The 23030-nt window shown below is 61.9% G+C and overlaps 1 protein-coding gene across 1 annotated transcript; it reads right to left on the bottom strand.

The window, feature by feature from the left end:
- Positions 1-1534: 1534 nt before the first annotated feature.
- LOC144936325 (uncharacterized) lies at positions 1535-22684 on the bottom strand. Its single transcript, XM_078863422.1, has 18 exons — positions 22677-22684; positions 20749-20794; positions 20181-20288; positions 18183-18598; positions 13065-13456; positions 11598-12897; positions 11296-11409; positions 10344-10458; positions 9703-9857; positions 8511-9186; positions 7921-8151; positions 7334-7409; positions 6642-6670; positions 6164-6361; positions 5461-5553; positions 4704-5251; positions 4069-4177; positions 1535-2110 (listed from the first exon to the last, which is right to left on the bottom strand). The coding sequence occupies exons 1-18, from the start codon at positions 22682-22684 to the stop codon at positions 1814-1816; spliced, it is 4911 nt and encodes a 1636-aa protein (XP_078719548.1). The 3' UTR covers positions 1535-1813.
- Positions 22685-23030: the final 346 nt, after the last annotated feature.

Here is a 23030-nt window from a genome sequence, read left to right as displayed (position 1 = left end):
ACTACCAGCACCACCAGCACCACCAGCCCCACCAGCACCACCAGCACCACCATCACTACCAGCACCACCAGCACCACCAGCCCCACCAGCCACACCAGCACCACCAGCACCACCAGCACCACCAGCACTACCAGCACCACCAGCACCACTAGCACTACCAGCACCACCAGCACCACCAGCACCAGCACCACCAGCACCACTAGCAGCCCCAGCACCAGCCCCACCAGCCACACCAGCACCACCAGCACCACCAGCACTACCAGCACCACCAGCACCACCAGCACCACCAGCACCACCAGCACCACCAGCACCACCAGCACCACCAGCACCACCAGCACCACCAGGACCACCACCAGCACCATCAGCACCACCAGCACTATCAGCACCACCACCACCAGCAGCACCACCAGCACGACCAGTATCAGCAGCACCAGCAGTGCACTACGCTACGAACTCGGGTCGCCGATTCCCGCTCACTGCCAACACCAGTGACGATTATCTGAAATGTTTCTGGGCTTCCCCAATGTCGACTCAACCTCAAATGAGTACCTGGTGCCGTGTGTAAATAGCACCACTGGGGAGACAAAGGCGGCCGGGCGTAGTGTTGGCCAGCCATGTCCTCGTGTGCCGTGCCGGTCTTCATAGGTGCTTGCTAACAGCACTTGCCCCAAAAATTATGTTAAAGGATGCATGGAGCATCTTTGTCTTTGTGTGTGGGAGTGTGACCGTGTGTTTACAAAGCGAAGCGGTGGTGCAGTGGTTACCGCACTGCGCTACGAACCCTGCGACCTCGGTTCGCTTCTAGATCACGGATAACATCAGTGGCAGGTGATGACAGAATCCGTCAAGGAGGTTCCCCTAAGTCGACTCAACCTCAAACGAGTACCTGGTGCGGTATGTAAACCAGCTCTGGTGATGGTGGCCACACCACTCCCTCGAGCGCTGTCCAGGCCTGAATGGGTGCTCGCCAAAAGCACTTGCCCCAAAAGTCTGTGTAGGCCATACAGTGGCCTTTATCTCTTTCTCTTTGTGTGTGTGTCAATGAACGAATATCAAAGACAACGATCCTCGGTACAGACTTAGCGAGCACCTATTAAGTTCCGAACGGCGTACGAACGGGATGGTCTGGTCATCATAACGCCCGACCGCCTACCCAATGCTGATGTTTGACACACCGGACCAGTCGAGCCCAGGGCCCCTGGTTCAATCACTCACCGCTGCTGTCACAGGCATGGCCAGGAAAGAATCGAACTTCGCTCGCTGGGCTCGTTGGCACACATTGCTCTTGTGACCAAGAGGCGGCTTCCGCTCATTGGCCCACGGGTCGGCGTTCGGGTCGGTGCCGTCAGCCTCTATCCACTGCTGATGTGTTAGATGAGTGTCTGCTAATTAAACCCGTTACTTGCTGCGTGATGGATGGGCAAAGGGGGTTCGTTTAATTCAATAATTGCCTCCGATTAATCACAACGCTTCATCCACCGTAGCTGCTAAACCATCGTGAACCCGTCTTAAACAGCAGTAAAATATGTTTTGTTATCTTCTTAGAACACTTATTATATCATCATAATTGTCTTCCAACGCGTCTGACCAGCGTGGAAGAGTCGACCGCACTATCCGATCGAGATTATTCCTTGCTGGAGGAAGACTCCTTCAGCCAGCAGGCGCTTGAGCGAGCACTTGCAGGGCTGCGCTTACACCTCCACTGCGTGTAATGTCCAGGAGCAGGTTCGCCGTTATTGCTCTGCGAAACATTGGGCTACTCGAGCACGGATGGAGATGGAGGCAGGTGGAGATGGAGCCAGCTGGAGGCGGATTAGGTGGAGGCGGATGAGGTGGAGATGGAGGCAGGTGGAGATGTACCAGGTGGAGATGAGCCAGGAGTAGATGGGCCAGGAGGAGCCGAGTGAAGCGCTGGATGAGGTGGAGCTGGAGCCAGGTCAAGGAGAGGGTCTGGTAAAGGTAGATCTGGTTCAGCTGGAGCTGGATCAGCTAGACCTGGATCGGCCGGAGCTGGATAGGCTGGATCCGCTGGAGCTGGATCAGGTGGAGCTGGATCGAGGGCCGGGTTCAGGTGAGATCCCCGCTCGTCACACGGCCGTGGGTTTCCCGGCTGCGGGTCAGGGAGGTGGAGGGGGGGGGGTCACAGCGGCGGCGTGAGCGGAGCCTCTCCCACGCGCGCCTTCACTTAGCACGCAGGGAAGCTCCTCGGAGTCTCAAGACTCCTTGTCACGAGGGTGCTGCTACGTTGGAATGATTGGCCAATGCCATTGTTTAACAATGAGGATTGCTTCGATTCGTGTCGGAAGAAAACCGGAATGCCAGGAGAGAAGCAACCGCCTACGCGAGGGGTGTCTCACTCAAGGTTCGATATTATTGCTGCTGCTGCTGCTGCATTGGCAGTGGTGCACTAACGACACATCAACACGCTCATCAATAACGCTCTATGTGTGGCCTGAAAAATAAAAACATTGGGTACGTTTCGGCAAATTACCCTCTTTCATAGAGCCAGGAGACGGTCAGAGCGGACGATACGAGTTGTGGGTTACGCGTGCTTAAACCGTGGGGCCTGGTGATGCTCATGAGAATTACATCTTAAACAATGTTTTCTGATGAAGTCAGTTTTGTTTTTTACTGCCACGTGAATAGTTACACTAATAGTGGCTGTTGGGTAACAGACAAACCCTTCACTAATCGCAAACGTATGACGAGATGCACTCAGTCATATCAAAAGGAAAATGTCCACCGCGAGGCGCTCCGGGCCTTCAGCTGTGCTGCCACCTCGCGGCCTCGCAGCTGCGGGTCGCATGGACGCAGCGGGATTCTGCAGCTTCGCTCGTCGCTCTCGTAGAGAGACGGAGCGCGAGAGGGGACGACTCGGAGGCGCCGGGAGGAGGCACCACAGGCGAGGAGCGGGAAGGCAGCAGCAGCGGCGGCCACGCGGCGAGGAGCCGGCGTTACCAGCAATCTCCCAAAGTCTGCCAACTAATGAGTGGTTTACATGTCGGAGGAAACCCACGCGTGCGAGGGGGAAACACTCTATCCCGTGCAGATGGAACAGGCAGAGTCCACATGTTTGCTGTACCGCCTTCTGAGGAGCCAGGGGACGGCACCTGCTGGACGCCGGCTGGAAGGGAGCGCCACAAGATCTGTGCGACCCACCAACCCGTGACTTCAAAGGAAGGCGAATGAGCAGACGATGGAAGCCTCGGGGTGAGTGTGGGGATGTGGGGTAGACAGCGATGGAGGTGGCCGTGGAGGATGCTGGAGGGGTGACGACAGTAGGTGTGAGGTGCGTGTGAGGTGGGTGAGAGGTGGCGATAATTGGTGGTGAGGGTTGGTGAGGCGGTTGTAGGGGAGTGATGGGAGAGCGCGAGGAAGGAGGGTGAGATTGGGTGAGGAGGATGATGACAGGGGGTGGTGAGCGGTTGGTGAGGTTAGTGGTGGGTGGTGTCGATGGGGGATTGCGAGTGGTTCCAAAGGTGGGTGGAGCTGCAGATCCATGCATGCTCCATGAGGCAAGGTGAGTAGCCGGTGAGTAGCTGGTGAGGGGCTGGTGAGGCTATGGAGGGGACCACCTCTCGCGCGGGAGTAGCAGGTGGCGCAGTGCAGCCTCGCGCCCCGAATGCGAACGTCCGCTCCCGTCCCCGCTCCCGCCGCGCTCGCAGCCAGCGCCCGGCCACAGACGCCGCACTGGCGGAGGGGGGCGGGGGGAGGAGGGGTGGGGGTTGGCGTGGGGGTCATTCGCGAGGCATGTAACGCCACCACCCTCGTCCCTGTGGTCCAAGTTGGTGGCGGGTTTCATGGAGGAGGTGTTGGGGCGATCGGGGGGGGGGGGGGGCTGATCCCCACCAATTGAGTGGAGTTATTTTTACTATCGAGCAATAACTGGAGACCAATGACTGTGGACCCAAAGACTTTCGTTACATGCCAAGCGCGTGTTAGTTCACATGGTATGAAACGCGCGCGTGCAAGGGGCGCAATGGGTGGGTTGAGTAGGAGTGGGGGGGGGTGATGTAAGTGTGCCGATGTGCCCCCCCTTCCTCTCCAGGGGGGAGGCGGGACCCCCACCTTGAAGCACTCCATGTGGTAGTAGAGACCCACGGACTCAACGATCATCGCGGCGCCTTTCCCCAGGGGGCACCCACACGCCGTGCACAGCTTCCTGCCGCTCACGGACCTGGGGGGCGTTGTGGGGGACGAAGGTGGGGGGGGGGTTAGGAGAGCGGCAGTGGCGGCGTGGAGAGGTGGGGCAGTGGGAGGGGTTTGTCGCCATCGTGTGGTGACCGCGTGAGGCTGCAACCTGACGCCGCTGGGATGCCGCGTGTCCCCTGAGACGCGGCACGAGCCACGTGTCTCTCTGCACCACGTGTCTCTCTGCACCACGTGTCTCTCTGCACCACGTGTCTCTCTGCACCACGTGTCTCTCTGCACCACGTGTCTCTCTGCACCACGTGTCTCTCTGCACCACGTGTCTCTCTGCACCACGTGTCTCTCTGCACCACGTGTCTCTCTGCACCACGTGTCTCTCTGCACCACGTGTCTCTCTGCACCACGTGTCTCTCTGCACCACGTGTCTCTCTGCACCACGTGTCTCTCTGCACCACGTGTCTCTCTGCACCACGTGCCTCTCTGCACCACGTGCCTCTCTGTGACGTAGAGTGCACGCGTCCCACGTGTCGTTGTGGCCACTGCGCCCGCCTCACCTGCTGGGAGACGTCGGCGCTGACCCCCGCTCGGGGGGCGGGGTGGGGGTCGTGCCCGCCACTCCCCCCGGCATCGCCTTGAGTCGCACCGACTGCTGCGAATCTTCGCCGCCCTCCGTGGCGCCCACCGCGCCCTGCCCGGCGCCCCCCGGAGCCTCCTTCCACGTCCTCGTCTCTTCCTGCCACTTCCTCCTCCTCCTCTCCTCCTCCTCCTCCTCGAAGCTCATCACCTGCTCCTCCAGGGACCGCTTCTGCTCCTCGAACTGGCGTCGCAGCTCGTCCCTGTTGTGCTGCTCGGCGCACTCCATCTCCTCCTTCTCCGTCTTCTCCTTGGCTTCGTGAGCCCCCCCTCCCGCGTGAGGGGGGTCCCCCGCCACCTTGGCCCCCCCGTGAAGCGAGGACAATTTCCCGCGCGTCTCTATGTGGAACGCGGGGGGCTGGGCGCGGCTCTGCGGGGTCGGCGTCGACTTGGCAGTCGCGCCGGGAGGGGCGGCGAGCAGAGCGTGCGGGGTCAGGGGGGCGATCGTCTCTGCCAGGATTCGCTTCTCCTGCGGGGCGGGTGAGTGGGCGGGACGAGAGAGATGGGGGGGGGGGCACGGGGTGAGATGGTCAAAATTGACTATGACCGTCCACCAACCGTTAGGGCCAATCAAACGAAGCTGTCAGGCGTGGGGGGGGGCAGTGGGTGGTGCCCGCGTGCGCGGCAGGAAGTGGTATGATCCGGGAACGTGGCGGCGAGCATGGCCTCGTGAGCTACCTCTTCGTGGTACCTCCTCTCCTCCTCCTCCACCTCGCGCTGGGAGCGCTCCCACGCCTGGCGCAACTTCTGCTGCTCCTGCTGGTAGCGCTCCTGCTCGCAGCACGCACAGCGCACGCGGCACACACGCAGCACACACCCAGTACATGCAGCACAGAGTACGCGCAGCACACACGCAGTACACACGCAGCACACACGCAGTACACACAGCACACACGCAGCACACACCCAGTACATGGGGTACAGAGTACGCGCAGCACACACGCAGTACACACAGCACACACGCAGTACACACAGCACACACAGTACGCGCAGCACACACACAGTACACACAGCACACACACAGTACACACAGCACACACGCAGTACACACAGCACACACAGTACACACAGCACACACGCAGTAAACACAGCACGCACGCCCCGAACCCCATCGCCAGCTGCCAGGGTGTGGAACTCAGACTCCACCTCGGGGTTTGCAGTCCCGGGTGCCGCCTGCAAGTGGATGTATTGACGACCGGTTGATGATGATGATGGTGGTACTGGAAGTCACAAGACATATATCTCTCTGCGTGATCCACCAACTCCTGCTTCAAACACACCGCTGGATCGCAGCGCTGTGGCACCTGAGACTTGGAAAACCCGGGGTGGAGTTTGTTAGCCTCCTCCACCTGGCGCCACGAGGGGCCCCCCGCCCCCGTACCTGGAGGTGCCTCTCCTGTTCCTGCTGCCAGCGCTCCTGCCGACTCCTCTCCGCCTCCAGGTCCCAGGTCCAGTTTCCCATCCGCGCGACCGGCCCCTGGATTCCCTCAACAGGGGCCCAGAGGAGAGATTTCACAAGAAGAAGAAGGGGGTGGAAGGGGTGGCGAGGGGGGGTGAGAGGGGGGCAGACTCCATGAGACTCAGCAGCAAGTGGAGAGGTTCATGCTGAGCGCATCTGCAAATCAACAATGGGGTAAATCGCCCGTGCGTGAACAATGTGTAGTAGGTATCTGCACGAGGGAGACGAAGGGGGCCGAGCGTGGGGTTTGGCCAGCCAGCCCTGGTGCGCCGTGCCGGCCCTCATCGGTGCTCGCTTAATAGAACTTGCCCCGACAGCCTGTTAAAGGCTATACGGGGGATCTTTGTCTTTGTTGTGAGCGTGTCGCTGTGTCGTGCGCTCAACGCGCCACCCGACTCACGTCTGCGCCGCCGACGTCGACTCCGCCACCTGCGAAGAGAGCAGAGCGCAGGGGGGGGGGGGGGGAGCGTGGCGGCCTCGCGCTAGTGAACGGTGCAGGGGCGTGCGCGTGAACCATCCCCGTGGACGTGAGTGAGACGAAGAGGAGGAGGAGGAGAGCGATCGTGTGCCGACGTCGCGGTCCGCATTTTTATTGGGAAACTCGTGGCAATCATCTCCCCCCCCCCACCGCGAATACAGAGCAGGACCCTCCTGAAACAGAGCCTCAGGACTCTCCTGTGTGCGGGCAAGCGGACGGGTGGTGGGATGAGGCTCGTTGCGGGTGAATCTCCGCACCTCCACACACCAGACACGTCTCCCGTGCTTGACAATCTCGTCACGTGGCCGACAACAGTGCACCATGTGAGCGGGGCTGTCGAGGCATCACGAATGATCCCATGTCGCAATCCGGACCGTCCACTAAGTGGCTTTCCCGGCCACGAACTCGCAGCAGCGCGGGTCAAAGCAGGCAAACTGTGAACCGGTTTGTAGTCCATAGCCGCTGGCGGGTGGGGATACAAAGACGGCCAGGCGTGGCCCTGCTGGCCACCCACTACCCTCGTGTGCTCTTGCGGCATCGACAGGCGCCACACGGTGGTCGTCGTCGAGGCTACACAGGAGGAGTGGGGGGGGGGGGGCTGGGGGGGGACGTACCCGTCACGCCGGCCCCGCCGTCTCTCAGCCCCTTGGTCCCCAGTCCATTGGCTGGTCCAGCTTCGCGATACGGACTCTTCACAGACACAGGGACACAGACACAGAGACACAGACAGAGATACACAGACACAGGGACACAGACACAGACATCCCGTCATCGTTGAAAAGGACTGTTGGGTCAAGTGCTTTCATTAGCGAGCACCTATGGAGGTCTGGCACGGCACACGAAGGGGGCAGTGGCCAACACCGCGCCCGGCCGCCTTTGTCTCCCCACTGCTGAAGTTTAACACACCGCACCAGGTACTCATTTTGAGGCTGAGTCTATCTAGGGGACGTCCAGAACGAGTTAAAATATTCGCCGCTATTATTGGTCGTGAGCGGGACTGGAATCCGTGTCGCGGGTCTCATAGCAAGGGAGCCAATCACCGCTCTAGCGCTGCCCCGCAGCCAACGGCGCCAGCGTTGAGCCCCGTCGTCGATCAGTGCCAGCATGCAAGCAGTGCAGCCGTGTCCTTGGTTACACAACGCCAATTAGCCGAGAGCAGTGAAGTGTCACAGTTGCTGTCGACCCCGCACGCGCGTCTCACCAGGGAGCCGAGCGCGCTCGCGGTGACCCCTCCCGCCAGCGGCATCCACATCCCAGCGGACGCCGCGGGGGTCGTGGGGGTCCGGGATTCGGGGCTCCGGGGCCCCGCACCGCCCGCGTCCGTCGCGGGGGGCGCCTCCCAGGGGGGGATCACGGCTCCCCGGGCGCCGTGAGTGGCCGCGCCCTGCCCCTTGGCCTCGTTCCCGTTCGGAGCCGAGCTCTCCTCCCCCGTCTGTAGGAGCGAGAGCGACAGAGGGAGCGTGCACGATCAAACCCATTCTCCCATGTATCCATTCGCTAATTCCATTCGTTGTTCATTCACCCATTCACTTATTGGACCATTCACTTATCCATACAATCATTAATTAGTCCACCCATTCATTCGTTCATTCACGACATTTATTCAATTAACTTATGAATTCGCTCATTCAATAACTCACTAAATCTGTAATTCACGTATTAGACATTTCGTTCACTGAATCCTTCACCCTTTCATTCATGTAAGTATTAGCTCACGTATTCATCATCAGCATCACAATTGTTATCGAGTTGCCACTTTATAACGTGTGCAGCAAGGAGTAGCAGCAGTACGAGTCGGTGGGCTGCGTTGCTCGCAGTGGGAGCGGCCTGCACCTTGGGGTAGCGCAGCATGGCCTGCAGCTTCACGGGCTGTGCCCGGTAGGGACGCGGCGCGAACACGGGCAGGAGGCGCGCTGCGGAGGACGAGGCCGCGGCGGCGGCGCGCGCGGCCGCGGACCCCGGAGACCCGGGACCGCCCGCGGGAGACCCCATGGGGACCGGCGAAGCTGCGCTCCGCGTCCCTCGCGCCTCCGACGCCGCCTCGGCCGCCGCCACCGCCGCGTCCCCCGGGGTGGGGACGCCCTTCGCGAACGAAGAGCGAGGAGGAGGCGTGGGCGCGTGGCCCGGAGTCGTCGAGGGCGACTCCGCGGCCGGCGTGGCGCCGCCTACGCGCGCCTCTCCCCCGGGCCAGCGGCTCGGGGGACCGCCGCCCGGGGGGGGGCACGGCTCGGAGCGTTGCCGTAGGAAGGGAACGCTCGGGCGCGGGGCCGCGTCGGGATGCGCGTCCCCGCGTGGGGGTGCCCCCGGCTGCTGCGGCTGCTGGGGGTGCAGGAAGGCCGGCGCCTCGTAGCTCTCGCCCGCAAAGTCCTGCAGGAAGCGCTCCTGGTAGTGGCGCAATATCTCCCGCGCCTCCTCCGCGGAGCGCGCGTGGCGGTACGCGTCCTGCAGCTCGCGCTCGCGCCGGGCCCTGCCGGGGAGGGGGCGGGGGGGTGGAGGGGTGGGGGCATAGAGAGGGGTGCGTCATTAACATGAAGGCAGGAATGGGGGGACAGGTAGAGAGACAGACACAAGACGGGTAGGGAGATGGAGTTTGGCAGCAGGGAGAGGCACTGAGATATACGACGTGGATCAGAGGACACGGAAGGAAGGCGACACAGGGAGGGAGAGACTACATAGACAGCAAGATGACGTCAAAGAGAGGGGGTGGGACAGGGAGATGTAGGAGAGCAAGATGGGGAAGGAGGGGAGGGGAATAGAAGCTGGGAGAGGGAACAGCGAGACGGGGGGGGGGGGCAGGCAGAGGGGGCTCTTGCTGCAAGTGTTGGTTGTGGTGTTGGCGTGCGTGGTGTTTGTGTTGCTCGTTGTGTTGCTGGTAGTGGCTCCTTGCAGCATCTCGCGGTCGGTGGTGTATCTGGTGGTGGTGGTTGTGTGGTGGCAGTGGTGTCGCTGTGGTTGTTGTGAGTGGTGGTGGTGGTGCCCCCACTTCTCCTGAAGCATCTCGCGGTAGGTTTTGATGCTGCGCAGGCGACTACTGCTCTCCCCGTCTCCTCCGCCCCGCTCACGCTCATCTCGCTCCTCCTTGCGCTTGATCAGCTCCTGGGACAGGCTGCGCCTCCGGCTCTTCCAGCGGGCGAGGTCCTGGCCAGAGAACGGCGAGTGGGGGATCACGGTTGGAGCTCAGTAATGCATCACCTTCATAATCGTCATCACTTTGAATCATCATCATCCGCTTTCAACCATCACGAGCAGCATTATCGTCATCCACTCTCACCAGACCACAATTCTCTCATCATTATCAGACGCCACCATCCTCACCATCACCATCACCACTACCTCCATACACTCTCATCACACCACTCACGACTTCATCAACACCACCACTGCACGATCACGTCACCACCATCTGCCAATCTCATCACAACGACCACCCGCTATTATCACCATCACCACCACCATATGCCAATTTCATCATCACCACTACAACCACCACCATCATCCACTCATACGACCACCATCACCACCACTCAAACGATGGCATCAGCACCATCCACCAATCTCATCCCCACCACCATCTGCCAATCTCATCACGACGACGGCGGTGGTGGTGGTGGCGAGGAGCATCACCTCCTGCCAGCGCTCCTGGTCCTCTCTCAGCATGGCGTGGACGCGCTGCAGCTCCTCGTGGTGCTGCCGGCTGTGCGGCTCGGGCCCCTCGGCCTGGTCCCCCTCGCTCATCCTCCTGCGGGGACATGACACTCGTCGTCGTCGTCGTTATCATCGCACAGGGGACTCACCCCGCTCGAGCTTCAACGGGCTGTTGGGGCGAGTGCTGCTAGTGAGCAGCGCGCCCATGAAGGCCGCCACAGCTGCACCAGGTCCCAACGCCTTTGTCTCCCCAGTGCTGAAGCTTACACACCACACCGAGTACTCATTTTAAGGCTGAATCCACGTAGGGGAGGCTCAGTGACCGGTTTAAATATTCGTCACTGGTATTGGCCGTGAGCGAGAATCGAACTCGGGTGGCTGGGTTCGTAGCCCAGCGCGTTCGCACCACCCAGTGAGGATATTCTGCACTCACTCGTGACTGCCGCGCGTTGTTAGCGCACGCGTCGCGCCGTGAAACCCACAACAACAACCACGCGCATTCATGTCAGCAGTGCAAGTGTTAGCGACTCGACGCGACCTCACACAACCGTGCTGGTAAAACACAACAACAACATCAACATCGCCATGGGTTAGTCGACCCTTCAGGCAAATGGGCTGGCATGCCGACACACAGAGACACTTAGAAACAGCTTAGTCTTCAAACCAGGTCATTGTTCAAGCCAGATCACTGTTCACGCGCCAGGTCACTGCTCAAAACCAGATCACCGTTCGGAACAGAAGCACTGCAAAACCCAGCCGAGACAGCGAACGTCGCGCGTCGCGTGCGAACGCAGATTTAGTGGCAAGGCATGCGGTGTGCGCGCACGCGCGCGCGTGAACCTCGCGTTAATCACTGAGATCCCCACTGGGGTCGGGAGGTCGTGCTGCGAGGTTAGGACGAGCCATGCACCGCTCAGACTCCAGAGCTCACATCTCTTCGTAGAGCAGGAACTTCCAATCATCGGGGGAGCCTCCTCCCATCGCCGCTTGCATCTCCCTCTCCCACCCCGGAGGGATCTCGAGTCTCGGCAAGGCGACGCCTTTGCTCCACGCGGTGCCAATCAGAACTCCTCTCGCGCTGCTCTCGGGCTCCGGGCGCGGTGCCTGCTGCTGCTGCTGCTGTGCTGTTGCTGCTGCTGCTGCTGTTGCTGCTGCTGCTGCTGTTGCTGTTGCTGCTGCTGCTGTTGCTGCTGCTGCTGCTGTTGCTGCTGCGGCTGCTGTTGCTGCGGCTGCTGTTGCTGCTGCTGTTGCTGAGAATAGGGCAGCGACTTCTTCTGCTGGGCAGCTGCAGGAACCCCTGCAGGAGCGGCCGCCTGAGTCCCGGTGTCACGGGGCACTGGCACCGCCGCCGCCTCCTCCTCGTCCGTCTCCTCCTTGACGATCTGGAGCTTCTGCCACCTGAGCAGATCCTTCTCGCTCATGGGCCCGGCGCTCACGAATGGTTTCTGCGGGGTCGTGCTCGGCACGCTGTGAGGCTGGGGATGGGCGGGCCGCGTCATCTGCGCCGGCTCCGGGGAGGCGGCGGCGCGTCCCTCGACCTCCGCATCGCCCTCCTCTCCTCTCCCGATCTGGAGCTTCTGCCACCGCAGGAGATCCTTCTCGGTCATGCCGCCCCCCGTGCCCACGAACTTCCCCGTGGATGAGGAGGAGGCGGGCGCCCTGGGTTTGTCGCTCACAGTGGCGGAGCAGACGCTTCTGCCCTCGTCTCTCTGCCCACTGCCTTCCTCCTGCTCATGCTCCTCCTCCTCCCTGGAGATCTGCAGGCGCTGCCACTTGAGCAGATCCTTCTCGGTCATGGCGCCCGCGCTCACGAACTGCGCGTGGTGCGCTCCCGTGCCGCCGCTGGCCGGGCTCGCGGCCGCGTGCGGGGCCTTCTCGGGGCCGGGATCGGCGAGGGGCGCTCCCTTCTCGCCCTCCTGCCGGGAGATCTGCAGCCGCTGCCACCTGATCAGATCCTTCTCCGTCATGGGGCCCGACGGCACCTTGGGGTGCTGCCCTGGCGCTTTCTGCTGCTGCTGCGGCTGCTGCTGCTGCGGCTGCTGCTGCTGCGGCTGCTGTTTGTGTGCAACCAGAGGCGCTGTCGCTGCAACTGGCTCATCCCCCGCGAGCTTCTTCGCCGCCTCCTCCACCTCCTCCTCGTCCTTCTCGCTCGTGATCCGCAGTTTCTGCCACCGCTCCAGGTCCTTCTGCGACATGGCCCCCACGCTGCTGACGTGCGCGTGCGGCCCCGAGGCCTTGCCGTGCGCTGCCTGCTTCTCCCCGCCCGCCTCTTCTTCCTCCTTCTCCACCTCCTCCCCACCGCGGCCGCCTTCGTCTCCCTCGTGGGCGATCTGAAGCTTCTGCCACCGCTCCAGGTCCTTGCGGGACATGGGCCCCGAGGAGAGGAGCTGCGGTTGGGGCCCGGAGCTCGGGGCCCGCGCGCGGCGCTTGGCCAGGTCGTCGCGCGTCGCCACCTCCGCGTCCACGACCTGAACCGCGGCGGCGGCGGTGGAGGCCGCGTCCCCTTGGCTGCCGAGTGGGACACGCGGCATCACTCACTCACCCTCACGCTGCCTCTCCACGTACGTGTCTCCAGTGTGACGCGTGCCCCCTCTGTGACACAGGTGCACCCTCTGTGACACAGGTGTACCCTCTGTGACACACGTGTCTCCAGTGAGACATGTGCCCCCGGTGTGACACACGTGTCTCAGTGTGACACACGTGCCCCTCTGGGACACACGTGCCCCTCTGTGACACACGTGCCCCGGTGTGACACACGTGCGCCCCGGTGTGACACACGTGCGGCACCTGCTGACCTGGCCGCCTCTCCCGAAAACTGAAGGCGCTGCCAAGTGTGGAGGTCGGCGTCCGTGGCCCCCGCCTGGCACGCGTTGGGGGGGCCGTGCGGCCCGGGGCCTCCTCGGGCCACCTGCGCTTTACGCCTGGCCAGGTCGTCTCTCTCGGGGTCTGGCCGCACCACGACTTTCCGGGGGCCCCCAGCTGGGGCCGGGGCCTGGGCTGGCGCGGCCGCGGGCTCCCCCTCGGGAGAGAGGCCTGGGGGGCCGCTGCCCCCCCCGTGAGAGGCGTCTCCCTCGGCGGCCCCCTCTTTGCCGCTGCGAGGTGGCGAGTGCAAGGACGGCAGAGAGATGTAAATGATCATGGTCACAGCACATCAAACAACGGTTATGAAAGGCTTATGTTGTTGATACGATTCGGAAGGATAAATAATGAAGTTGATCCCACGTGCAAAAAAAAAGTAATATTTATAAAAGGTCAATTAACAGCAACAGTGGATTACACAGCACCCCTGTGGCAGGAGCAGACAGTCGGCCTCAGATGGACATCACCAAAGACGAGAGAGGGCACAATGGGCTCCCCAGACTGATCATCATTCCAAAAAACATCACCAGAGCGACCATGACTTAGAATCACCATCAGACAAGTGATGAGCAGAGAGGAACACCGACAACCCTGGCCACTGAAGGAGACCTTCTCACCCATGTGCTGTCGCGACCATTGCGACTGCTTTCCCGAATGAGTGAAAGTGTCCGACCGTCAATTGTGGTCGACAACTTCCAGAGAACTCTCCCCACCGATGTTCTCAGCTGCCGTACCTCTGGCGGTGAGAGTCTGCGGTCTCTTCCCTGCACCTTCACCTCACCACTCCCTCACCTCACCGCTCCCTCACCTGCACCTCACCGCTCCCTCACCTGCACCTCACCGATGTGCAATCTGACCCGGCGCCTTAGCGCCCCATTATCCCTCCAAGGTCGATGAATGAGTACCACTGCACTACACTGCACTACACTGCCCCTGCGCTACCACTGCACTACACTGATCTTCACTGCCACTTGCCCTGCCACTGCGCTACCACTGCACTACACTGCACTACACTGCACTACACTGCACTACACTGCCCCTGCGCTGCCCCTGCGCTGCCCCTGCGCCGCGCGGGGCGGACCTGCGCTGCAGCTGCAGCTGCTGGATGGCGTGCTCGCGCAGGCGACGCGACGCCTGCAGCATGTCGTCCCAGCGGCGCGCGTCCTCGGGGCACGAGGAGGCCGGCACGAAGCGGGCGGGTGGCACGGCGGGGGCCCCGTGCGCCGCGTCGTGCCGCCGTGCGCGCCGCGAGGCGAGGTCGTCCTTGCGCACGTCCGGCAGGGCTCGTCTCCTCCGCTGGCCGCCCCCGCCGCCGCCGTCGACGCGCTCCCCCGCCAACTCCCCCTCGTCCCCCTCGTCATCATCAGAGTCCCACTGCCAGGGAGGTTCCTCGGCTCCTCCTGCTGCTGCTGCTGCTGCTGCTGCCGGATGGCCCCCCGCGCTGGATGAGCGGTCCACAAGGCATGGCCGCGGGGGTGAGCGCGTGAGGTTAAGAGAGGCCGAGTGGCACGCCATTTGTCTCACGCGTGCGACAACAATAATAATGATGATGACGATGTCGACTCGCAATGCTGCACCGCCGCCAGACAGTCTCCGCTCTCTCTCGACAAGAGAGAGAGGAGACGGCTCAGAGGCACGAGGAGGAGGAACCACAGACGAGCGGGAAAGCAGTCGCAGTCACGCGGCGAACGGCCAGCGCCAAATTCCTCTCTCCCCTCCAAGCTCTGCTGTCCTCTATATATGAAGGCGTCATCGGCCAATTAATGAGTGTCTATACACGTGTGAGGAACCCGGAGCACTCGGACAAAACCCACGCATGCGAGGAGGCAGCACTCTATCCCCGTACAGATGGAACAGATGGAGATGATCCACTTGCTGTACCGCCTTCTCCTGGTCAGCCAGGGTACGGCTCCTCCACGGAAAGGGATCCACCAATCCCCACTGCTGCATCCACTATATCATAGTTCATAGAGCGAGAGACGGGGAGCGGGTGCGTTGGATGAGGCACGGAAATTCAAACCTCTATAAAACCAAGCTCATTACTCAGGGGTTGGAAGTAGTTGTTGTATTTTACTACGAACCCGGCGACCTGGGTTCAATTCCCGGGCACAGCTAATGCAAGTGACAAGATTGATCTGAACCGGTCCTATTCCACCCCAAACTATGTTCGCTAAAGCGCACTGACCAGCGTGGTGAAGTATGGTCAAACCACCCCCATGACTGACACGGCGTGGGGTGGCCTTCATTCAGCAGTGAATTTAAACATAAATAACACGTGGAAATTACCGTGGCTCTATGCACCACGAGACTCTCACAACTATGGGGGCCCTGATGAGGGTGGGGAGGGTGGGGGGCGGCGACACCACCGGCGGGAATCATCTTCAGCAGCAGCAGCAGCCGCAGCAGCATCGTTCATTAGGGGTCGCGCATGCATCAGGGGTCGCGCATGCATCAGGGGTCACGCATGCATCAGGGGTCGCGCATGCATCAGGGGTCGCGCATGCATCAGGGGTCGCGCATGCAGCATCACAGCGCACGGGGCTCGGGTCGGGAGACTCCGTGGTGAGCATCCCCCTGATGGCCGGAAATAGAGCAGAGCAGCCAATCAAAAGCGGAGTCGTATTCGAGCGATCTCTCCACCCAAATTGTCTCCTAGCGTTGGTAGCGATGGTGCACAAATAACATCGACACGAAGACGTCCGTCAATAACAACACAGCGTTTGCCGTTAATCTGGGTAAATATAACAGGCGACGTTTCGGGCAATGGCCCTTCTCAATAGCGACATTCCTCACCACAAAACCTATCCGTCCCCTTGTCCCCACGTGTGTGGTTATGTCGCACCCAGGGACACCCTCCCCCTTCACTGCCCTCTCTGGACCCCGGCAGCCCCCTGTGTGTCTTGAGAGTGAATGCTCGCGGTGGTGCCTCCACGTCGATTCATCTCGATAGCTGCGCTCGCGACGCAATGGATCGATTCGTGCGCGTGTCTCGGACGCAGCGGGTTCACGTGACCACCGCTGCCGATATCTAACACAGCGTAAAGCAACATACCTATGACGCAATCAAACTGCCCCCCCCCCAACCCCTAAATTCGGCCTAATCACCGTCTGGTTAGAACTGAAACGCGACCAGGTGCGGTCGCGTTTTGTTCCAGCTGCAGCGCGGGGCTGCCACCGTCGCCGCCGTGCATGCGCCGACCGTCGCACTGAGGTCGCAGAGGTGACGGGAGGAGCGCGAGGTCAGCAGAGGTCAGGAGGTCACGCCCGGAACCCGTCGTCGCGCGCGGCGCCACGGCACTCGAGACAAATCCCACCACACCGTGCAGCAGCACCACGTGCAGCAGCAGCAGCAGCTTGAGCAGCAGCAGCAGCACCATGTGCAGCAGCATGAGCAGGAGCAGCAGCAGCAGCATGTGCAGCAGCAGCAGCATGTGCAGCAGCAGCATGTGCAGCAGCAGCAGCAGGAGGAGCAGCAGCAGCAGCGAGCGCGGAACACGAGGCAGAGGCGACGCCGCGAGGCGTTTTCCAGCTGCTGTTTTTATTTCTAAAAGCGACGTCGGTTGTCTGAGCGCTACGAACAGACGCGCCCTAAGATGACGACGTCGCCACCTCCTCCAGAAGGTGGTGGTGGTCGTGGTGGTGGTGATGGTGGTGGCGGTGTTCTGGCCACAAACGTCGATGTTGCTGATGTTCCACTTCACCTTGACACATGCGTGAATATTTGATAAGTATCCTCGTCTGTGTGTGTATATATTAGTACAATAGTCACCCCATGTATTGGTTTCATGTCAATGTGTGTGTCGCATGGGTTTGTAATTTGGTGCTGTTTTCCGAGTTGAGCTGCAGGGAATGTTTTTCCTCACGTGATGCAGTCGTCTTTGTTCTGGTTTTTGTATTCGCGTTGCTTTTTGTCAATTTGGTGACCCAAATCACTCTTGCAAACGAGACTCGCCCTGATCTATCGACATTTCAGCCGGCAAACCAAAGCGAACTTGAAACTTGAAACTTTACAGCGACGTTTGCGACGAATAACAAGGCCAGCTGGAAAACGCCATCATCGTCATCATGCAGGGAGGCAGCGGTCGCCACGGCCACCACCACGCAGACAGTCGCATGCCTGAGCGCCGATCCTGACCTCGTCGCTCCTCCGGGCGTCGGGGTCACGCTCCCGGTGCCGCCGCAGAAGGGCCCCACGGCGCGCGGACCGGCGTGGGGCAGCGCCACGTGCCCCGTGTACCCGCGGCTCCTCCCGGCCACGTGCAGAGCGCGCACCGCCAGGTCGTCACGTTCCAGGTCCGGGTCTCGAACCTCGCCCTCCGACTCGGAGCCGCTCTCGCACGCGGGCGCCAGCCGCCAGTCCCCGCTAACCCCCGGGGGGGGGAGGCCCCACACCGGCCCCCACCCTCGCCCCCCGGCGCTCCGGGTCTGTGCGTGAGCGCGGCGGGGCGGGCATACGCGGGGCAGCGGTCACTCGGATAGCCGCGAGCCCCTGCGGCTCATGCACCGCGTTCACGGCCATGGCGAGGTCACCACGGCCAACGTCGCCGACGCCAATCGCACCTCGCCGCGGCCTCCTTCCTTCTGCTAGATCCCCTCAGCTGCTTCAGTGACCACACTCGCCCTCCGATGATGTCCCAGCCTCACCCCGTGCCGCCCCGAGGCCGTGTTGCACACTCGCCAAGTCCTTCAAGGAGCCCCCCGACAGACGGCGCAGCACCCCGTGGCCTCGGGGCTTCCCCTCGACCGCTCGCCTCCAGATGCGCCGCACATGCGACCCAACACAACTCCCTCATCACAACTCCCTCCCTCCCTCTCTCACCACATTACACCCCGAGCCTCCACCTTGTTTCCCCACTCCGGCTACGGAATTTTAATTCCCGTGATCGACCGCGACCGTGGTCCTACCTGGGCCCCGGCGGGCGAGGGCCGCAGGCCAGGGGGAAGCTGGCTGCCACTCACCTCTCGGGCTGCCGCGTCGCCTCCTCCGGCCTCACGTCCGCGCGCTTGCGGCGCAGCGGCGCGGGGATGTGCGTGGGTTGCCCTGGAGGCGCCGACTGCTGCTGCTGCTGCCCCGCGGGCTGACTCTGGGTCTGTTTGCCCGGGAGGAACTGGTTGAAGGGCAAGGCTGGTCGCGGCTCGGAGCCCAAGGAGGAGCGCCTGGCAGACATGTCGTCGTCGTCGCCCCGCCGGGCCGCGTCGGGTCTCGCTGACGCCGCGGGGCTCACTGACGCCTGGTGGCCGGGGACCGCCGGCGAGGGGCTCCGCTCGCAGCCGTAGGAGCGGTCGCGAGGGTGCGACGCCGCGGGGGGTCGGGGGGAGCCCGGGGACTCCGGGTCGCGGTGGAGCCCCGGTGAGGGGCGGGTGACGCTCGGGTCCTGCGCGAGGGGAAGGAGGGAGGGGGAGGAGCGCGCGCCGGAGCGTCACGGCTCAGGTGGGCGGCAGGAGCGCGAGAAAGTATCGGGCAGGTGTGCGTGACGGTGTGAGCCGGTGAATGTTCGTTTAGGTTCTTTCCCACCGTACGTAGCCAACCGTGCTGATCGAAGGTGCGGGGGAAGGACCACAAACTAAACACAAACAGCAGGTGTCAGGGTGTCACACAGGTGTGTGGGGTGAGTGTCACACAGGTGTGTGTACAGTGCCACACAGGTGTGTGTGTACAGTGTCACACAGGTGTGTGTACAATGTGACACAGGTGTGTGTGTGTACAGTGTCACACAGGTGTGTGTGGACACGCGCATTCCTCGCCCGCGTGGCACACGCCGCGCGTCACGTGACAACACAACTCGTCGTCGCGAGTGTCACGTGGGGCCACTCGGTGTCATCTCGACAGCAGCCGTGCGGTCCGCCCACCTCGCAGAGCTGAGCGCGAACCAATTATCCCCCTCCCCCTTCCACCCCCCCCCCCCAAACCGTGTCCCCTATCCCCCGCGTCCCTCCTCCCCTACACACTGACCGCCACCCCTCTCTCGCCACTCAACTCTCACATCTCGCGGGGAGTTGAAGTCGCTCCTTCCCGCGTCACCTGGTAACGAGCACAGAAGCGTGGAAGAAGGTGGGGGTCGGGTGGGGGGCGCCTCTTGTGAGGGGTCCGTCCTGCGTCCGGCCGGGGCTCGGGTTTGCTCCATGGGAACGCGGCCACGCAGCGAGTCTAAATGCAGCGGCACGCTAAGCATAGCCACGCGGCGGCGGCACCCCGCACCCCCCCCCCCTCTAGCTCCCGTTACTCCTCCTCCTCCTCTCTCCCCCACCTCCTCTCTCCTCTCACTCCAACCCTCCCCCCCCCAGACACACGCCCAGAACGCTTATCAGGCCGTGTCCCGCATTTAGAAAGCCGACAATCCTCGGCTAATCGCGCGCTCCGAGTGAGTCCCACGCACAGCCCCTCCCCTTCCCCTTTCGGCTCTTCACGGACCACGGCACTGCGACGAATCCCGACGGCTCGCCGCCTCTGACGGAGCGCGGTTAACGGGAGTGCGGTTAATGGAGGCGCCGTGTTGGTGTACAGGAGTGCGGTGTACAGGCGCGCGGGTTGTCGCATTTAAAAGGTCGAACAGTGTGGAGCTTCGCGTGTCTCCTCTTGCGTTTTCTCGGGGTTCCTCCCACACGAAGCCAGACCCTGACTCGTCGAGTTGGCCACACATCCCAGTGACGCAGGACTCTCCCGACTAAACGAGTCTCGAGACTAATGGATTGGAGGACTCAGGGAGGGGAGCGGTGGCACAGTGGTTAGCGCACTACACTGCGTACACGCTTATCCGAGTTCGAGTCGCGTCCACGGCTGACATCAGTGGTGAGTGATATCTGAATAGTCGTGGGCTTCTCACTCGCTTCACGCCCCGCACAGAGCCAGCGCGAAGTGCAAGCCAGCGGCCCCCGAGGTGCGAGGCGGCGTGGGGCGGCCTTCATCCAGCAGCGAATACACGAGGGGTACGCGCGAAGGGGGCGCGCGGCGCGTACCTCGCCCAGAGCCCCCGTGAGGACCCCTGTGAAGACCCCCTCGTCGAGACGGGGGACACCGCTGATGCTCTCGGATGCTCTTCCCAGGCAGTAGATGGTGGTCAGCACCTGCGGGCGGAGGGGCGGGCGTGAGAGGGGGAGGGGGGCTCGGAGGGGGGGGGGCTATGAAGATTGGGGGGCCCCCGCGAGGAGTCCCCCGAGGTGCCGCGTCATCGCCAGCCGCGCCGCGTCACGGGGTCGTGGCCAGTGCCGTGAAGATCTGCGGCCTCTGTCACCCGCGCGGTCACCTTCGGTTGTCCACCAAGGCCCTCTTCCTTCCTCCCGTCACCCTCATCCGCAGCGCGACTACAACCTCGTCCGCCGCTGTGTCCGCTCTACACCGACGTTGAAGAGACCACGAAGGGCTCGCCTCGTTCTTAAAGGGCCACGTGTCAACGTCCGCAGCGCGCCGTGACACGATCCCTAAAGCAACTTCCATCAAGATTGACAGCCACCTCAGTGACGTCTCTCCTGAGCCGTGAGAGAGGCGAAGCCTCGCGCATGGCTGGTGGGGGGTGCAGACACTCACATTCCTCAGCCTCCTCTCTTCCTCCTCCTCTTCCTGATCCTCTTCCCTGCGAATTGCAACCACGCACGCACACAACAGCGGCGGTGGCCGTCAGTGGCGACGAAGCACACACAAAGTTCGACTCCAGGTCCCGCCGCGGCGTGGGTAGCCCCGAACGAGGAGACCGACCGTCCACCCCCCCCCCCCCCCCAGGCATCGGGGCGTGTGGGGGGGGGGGGTGTGGGGGGGGGATGGGGGGAAGGGGGGGTCGGAGTGATGGACACTCGCGCGTGTTACTCGCAACCAGTGGGGAGTGTGAGCGGTGACATCCCCCTCCACGTCGACCTCCCCCACCCTAACATCCTCCACTTGCCCCCCCCCCCAGCCCCCGGCCTAGCCCCCACCCTCATACCGTGTCACGGCGAGAGCCCATTACAGAAGCTGTGCGTCAACCGGGCGAGACGAGGTTCGGAATGCGAGCCAAACGCGGGAAGGTCGACCTTCACTCTGCTGAACCCAGTTATGGCGACTGCTGGGTGGACGTCGGCGGGCCCACGGTAGCTTCAGAAGCGTCGCTCCGTTGCTGTAGCTGCCTCGCCGAGAGATCGAGTCTCGCAGGGCGATATCGCTGGGTTGCCAGCCACGTGGGCTGCCAGTCACGTGGGCTGCTCACCACCCAAGCATCATCCCCGAATAAATAGAAACACAATTTATACCGCCACCTAAAATTAATGTTTGCTCTCCGCTCAGCTGTGCCCAGTTCCGATGGCAGAAATACACACGGGGGGTGAGGGGAGGGGGAGCGGGGGGAGAGGGGAGGGGAGGCGGGGGGAGGGGGATGCGTGGCGTGGGGGGGCAGAGGGTGGGGGGCTCCATGAGGAACCCGCGTCACCAGAAACCGAGCACAAAATATGAATGAGCGTCGTCGTGGAGAATGTGAGGAACAAAATCAATAAGCACTCGTCCCTCCTTCGGCGTCGCAAACACTCAAGCGCTTTCTTTACACATCCCATCAGCCACGCGGCATCGTTGGGAGTACATCAATTCAGCAGCGTTGGTTCAACGCGAACAAAAAAACGTCGGACATCGATGCTGATCAGCACGCGGTACAAGAGAAACACGAGACAAAGATCTCCCTTATAGCCTTAACATACGTTTAGGGCAAGTGCTGTGAGCGAGCACCTATGAAGGCCGGCACGGAACACGAGGCGGTGGGTGGCCAGGTCCACGCCCGGCCGCCTTTGTCTCCCCAGTGGCGATATTTACACACCGCACCAGGTACTCATTTGAGTTTGAGTCGACCTGGGGGAGGCCAAGGACCGGTTCCGTTAAACCTCATTGGTATTGGCCGTGGGCTGCCATGGGAGGGAATCGTGGCGCAGCGTACTAACGACTGCGGCACCTCCCCCCGAGAGCTCGCACGGGAGAGCGAGAGGCGTGTGGTGACATTATTGTGGGGGGCAGGGGGAGGGTTGGGGGTAGGGGTTGTCGGTGGGGGTGCGGGAGGAGGAGGAGGAGCTGCCACCAGGAGCCACGGGTTCTGGGCGGCACCCTCCCCGCGGCTTGTGGGCTCAGCGCGGTGCGCGCGCGGAGTAATCACGACCGGTGCAGAATCATCATCATCATCATCATAAAAAAAATATATAGACAATTATTACTTTTAACTGGAAACTCTCGTACTGACAGAAGGGCCATGAGGAGGAGGAACCACAGACGAGCTGTAAGGCAGCAGCAGCCACGCGATGAGCCGATGCCACCAACATTTGCTCAAGCTCCGCGGCCCTCTATAGATATATGAAGGGGCTATCATGTAAGTGAAGGTGTTATCATGTGAGTGAAGGGGTTATCATGTAAGTGAAGGGGTTATCATGTAAGTGAAGGGGTTATCATGTAAGTGATGAGCGTTCATCGGTGTGGGTGGAAGCCGGAGCAGCCGCAGAAAACCCCACGCGTGCATGGCTGCAACATGATCCACCATCATCATCATTACCATCATCATGACCGTCATCATCATCATTACCATCATCATCACCGTCATCTCCATAATCATCATTACCATCATCATCACCGTCATCTCCATCATCATCATTACTGTCATCATCTGCATCACTCGACACAGCTGCGGGATAATTATCTTCCTCTGTACTGCCACTCACCACATCTCCCCCCTCCCCCAACACCACCTCGTCATCTCGTGTGCGCTAATTGGGCCCAGCCATTAACATTCCAGCGCGCGCAGACGGATGATGACAGTGGCTGGAGTCGAGCCAGCGCCGCCGAGTAAACTCGAGCGCGTGGAAAGC

This window comes from Lampetra fluviatilis, chromosome 15, assembly GCF_964198595.1.
Source record: "Lampetra fluviatilis chromosome 15, kcLamFluv1.1, whole genome shotgun sequence".
In the NCBI taxonomy this organism is placed as follows: Eukaryota; Metazoa; Chordata; class Hyperoartia; order Petromyzontiformes; family Petromyzontidae; genus Lampetra; species Lampetra fluviatilis.
Note: the sequence above shows the minus strand (reverse complement) of the source record. Positions and strands in the feature narration are given on the sequence as shown.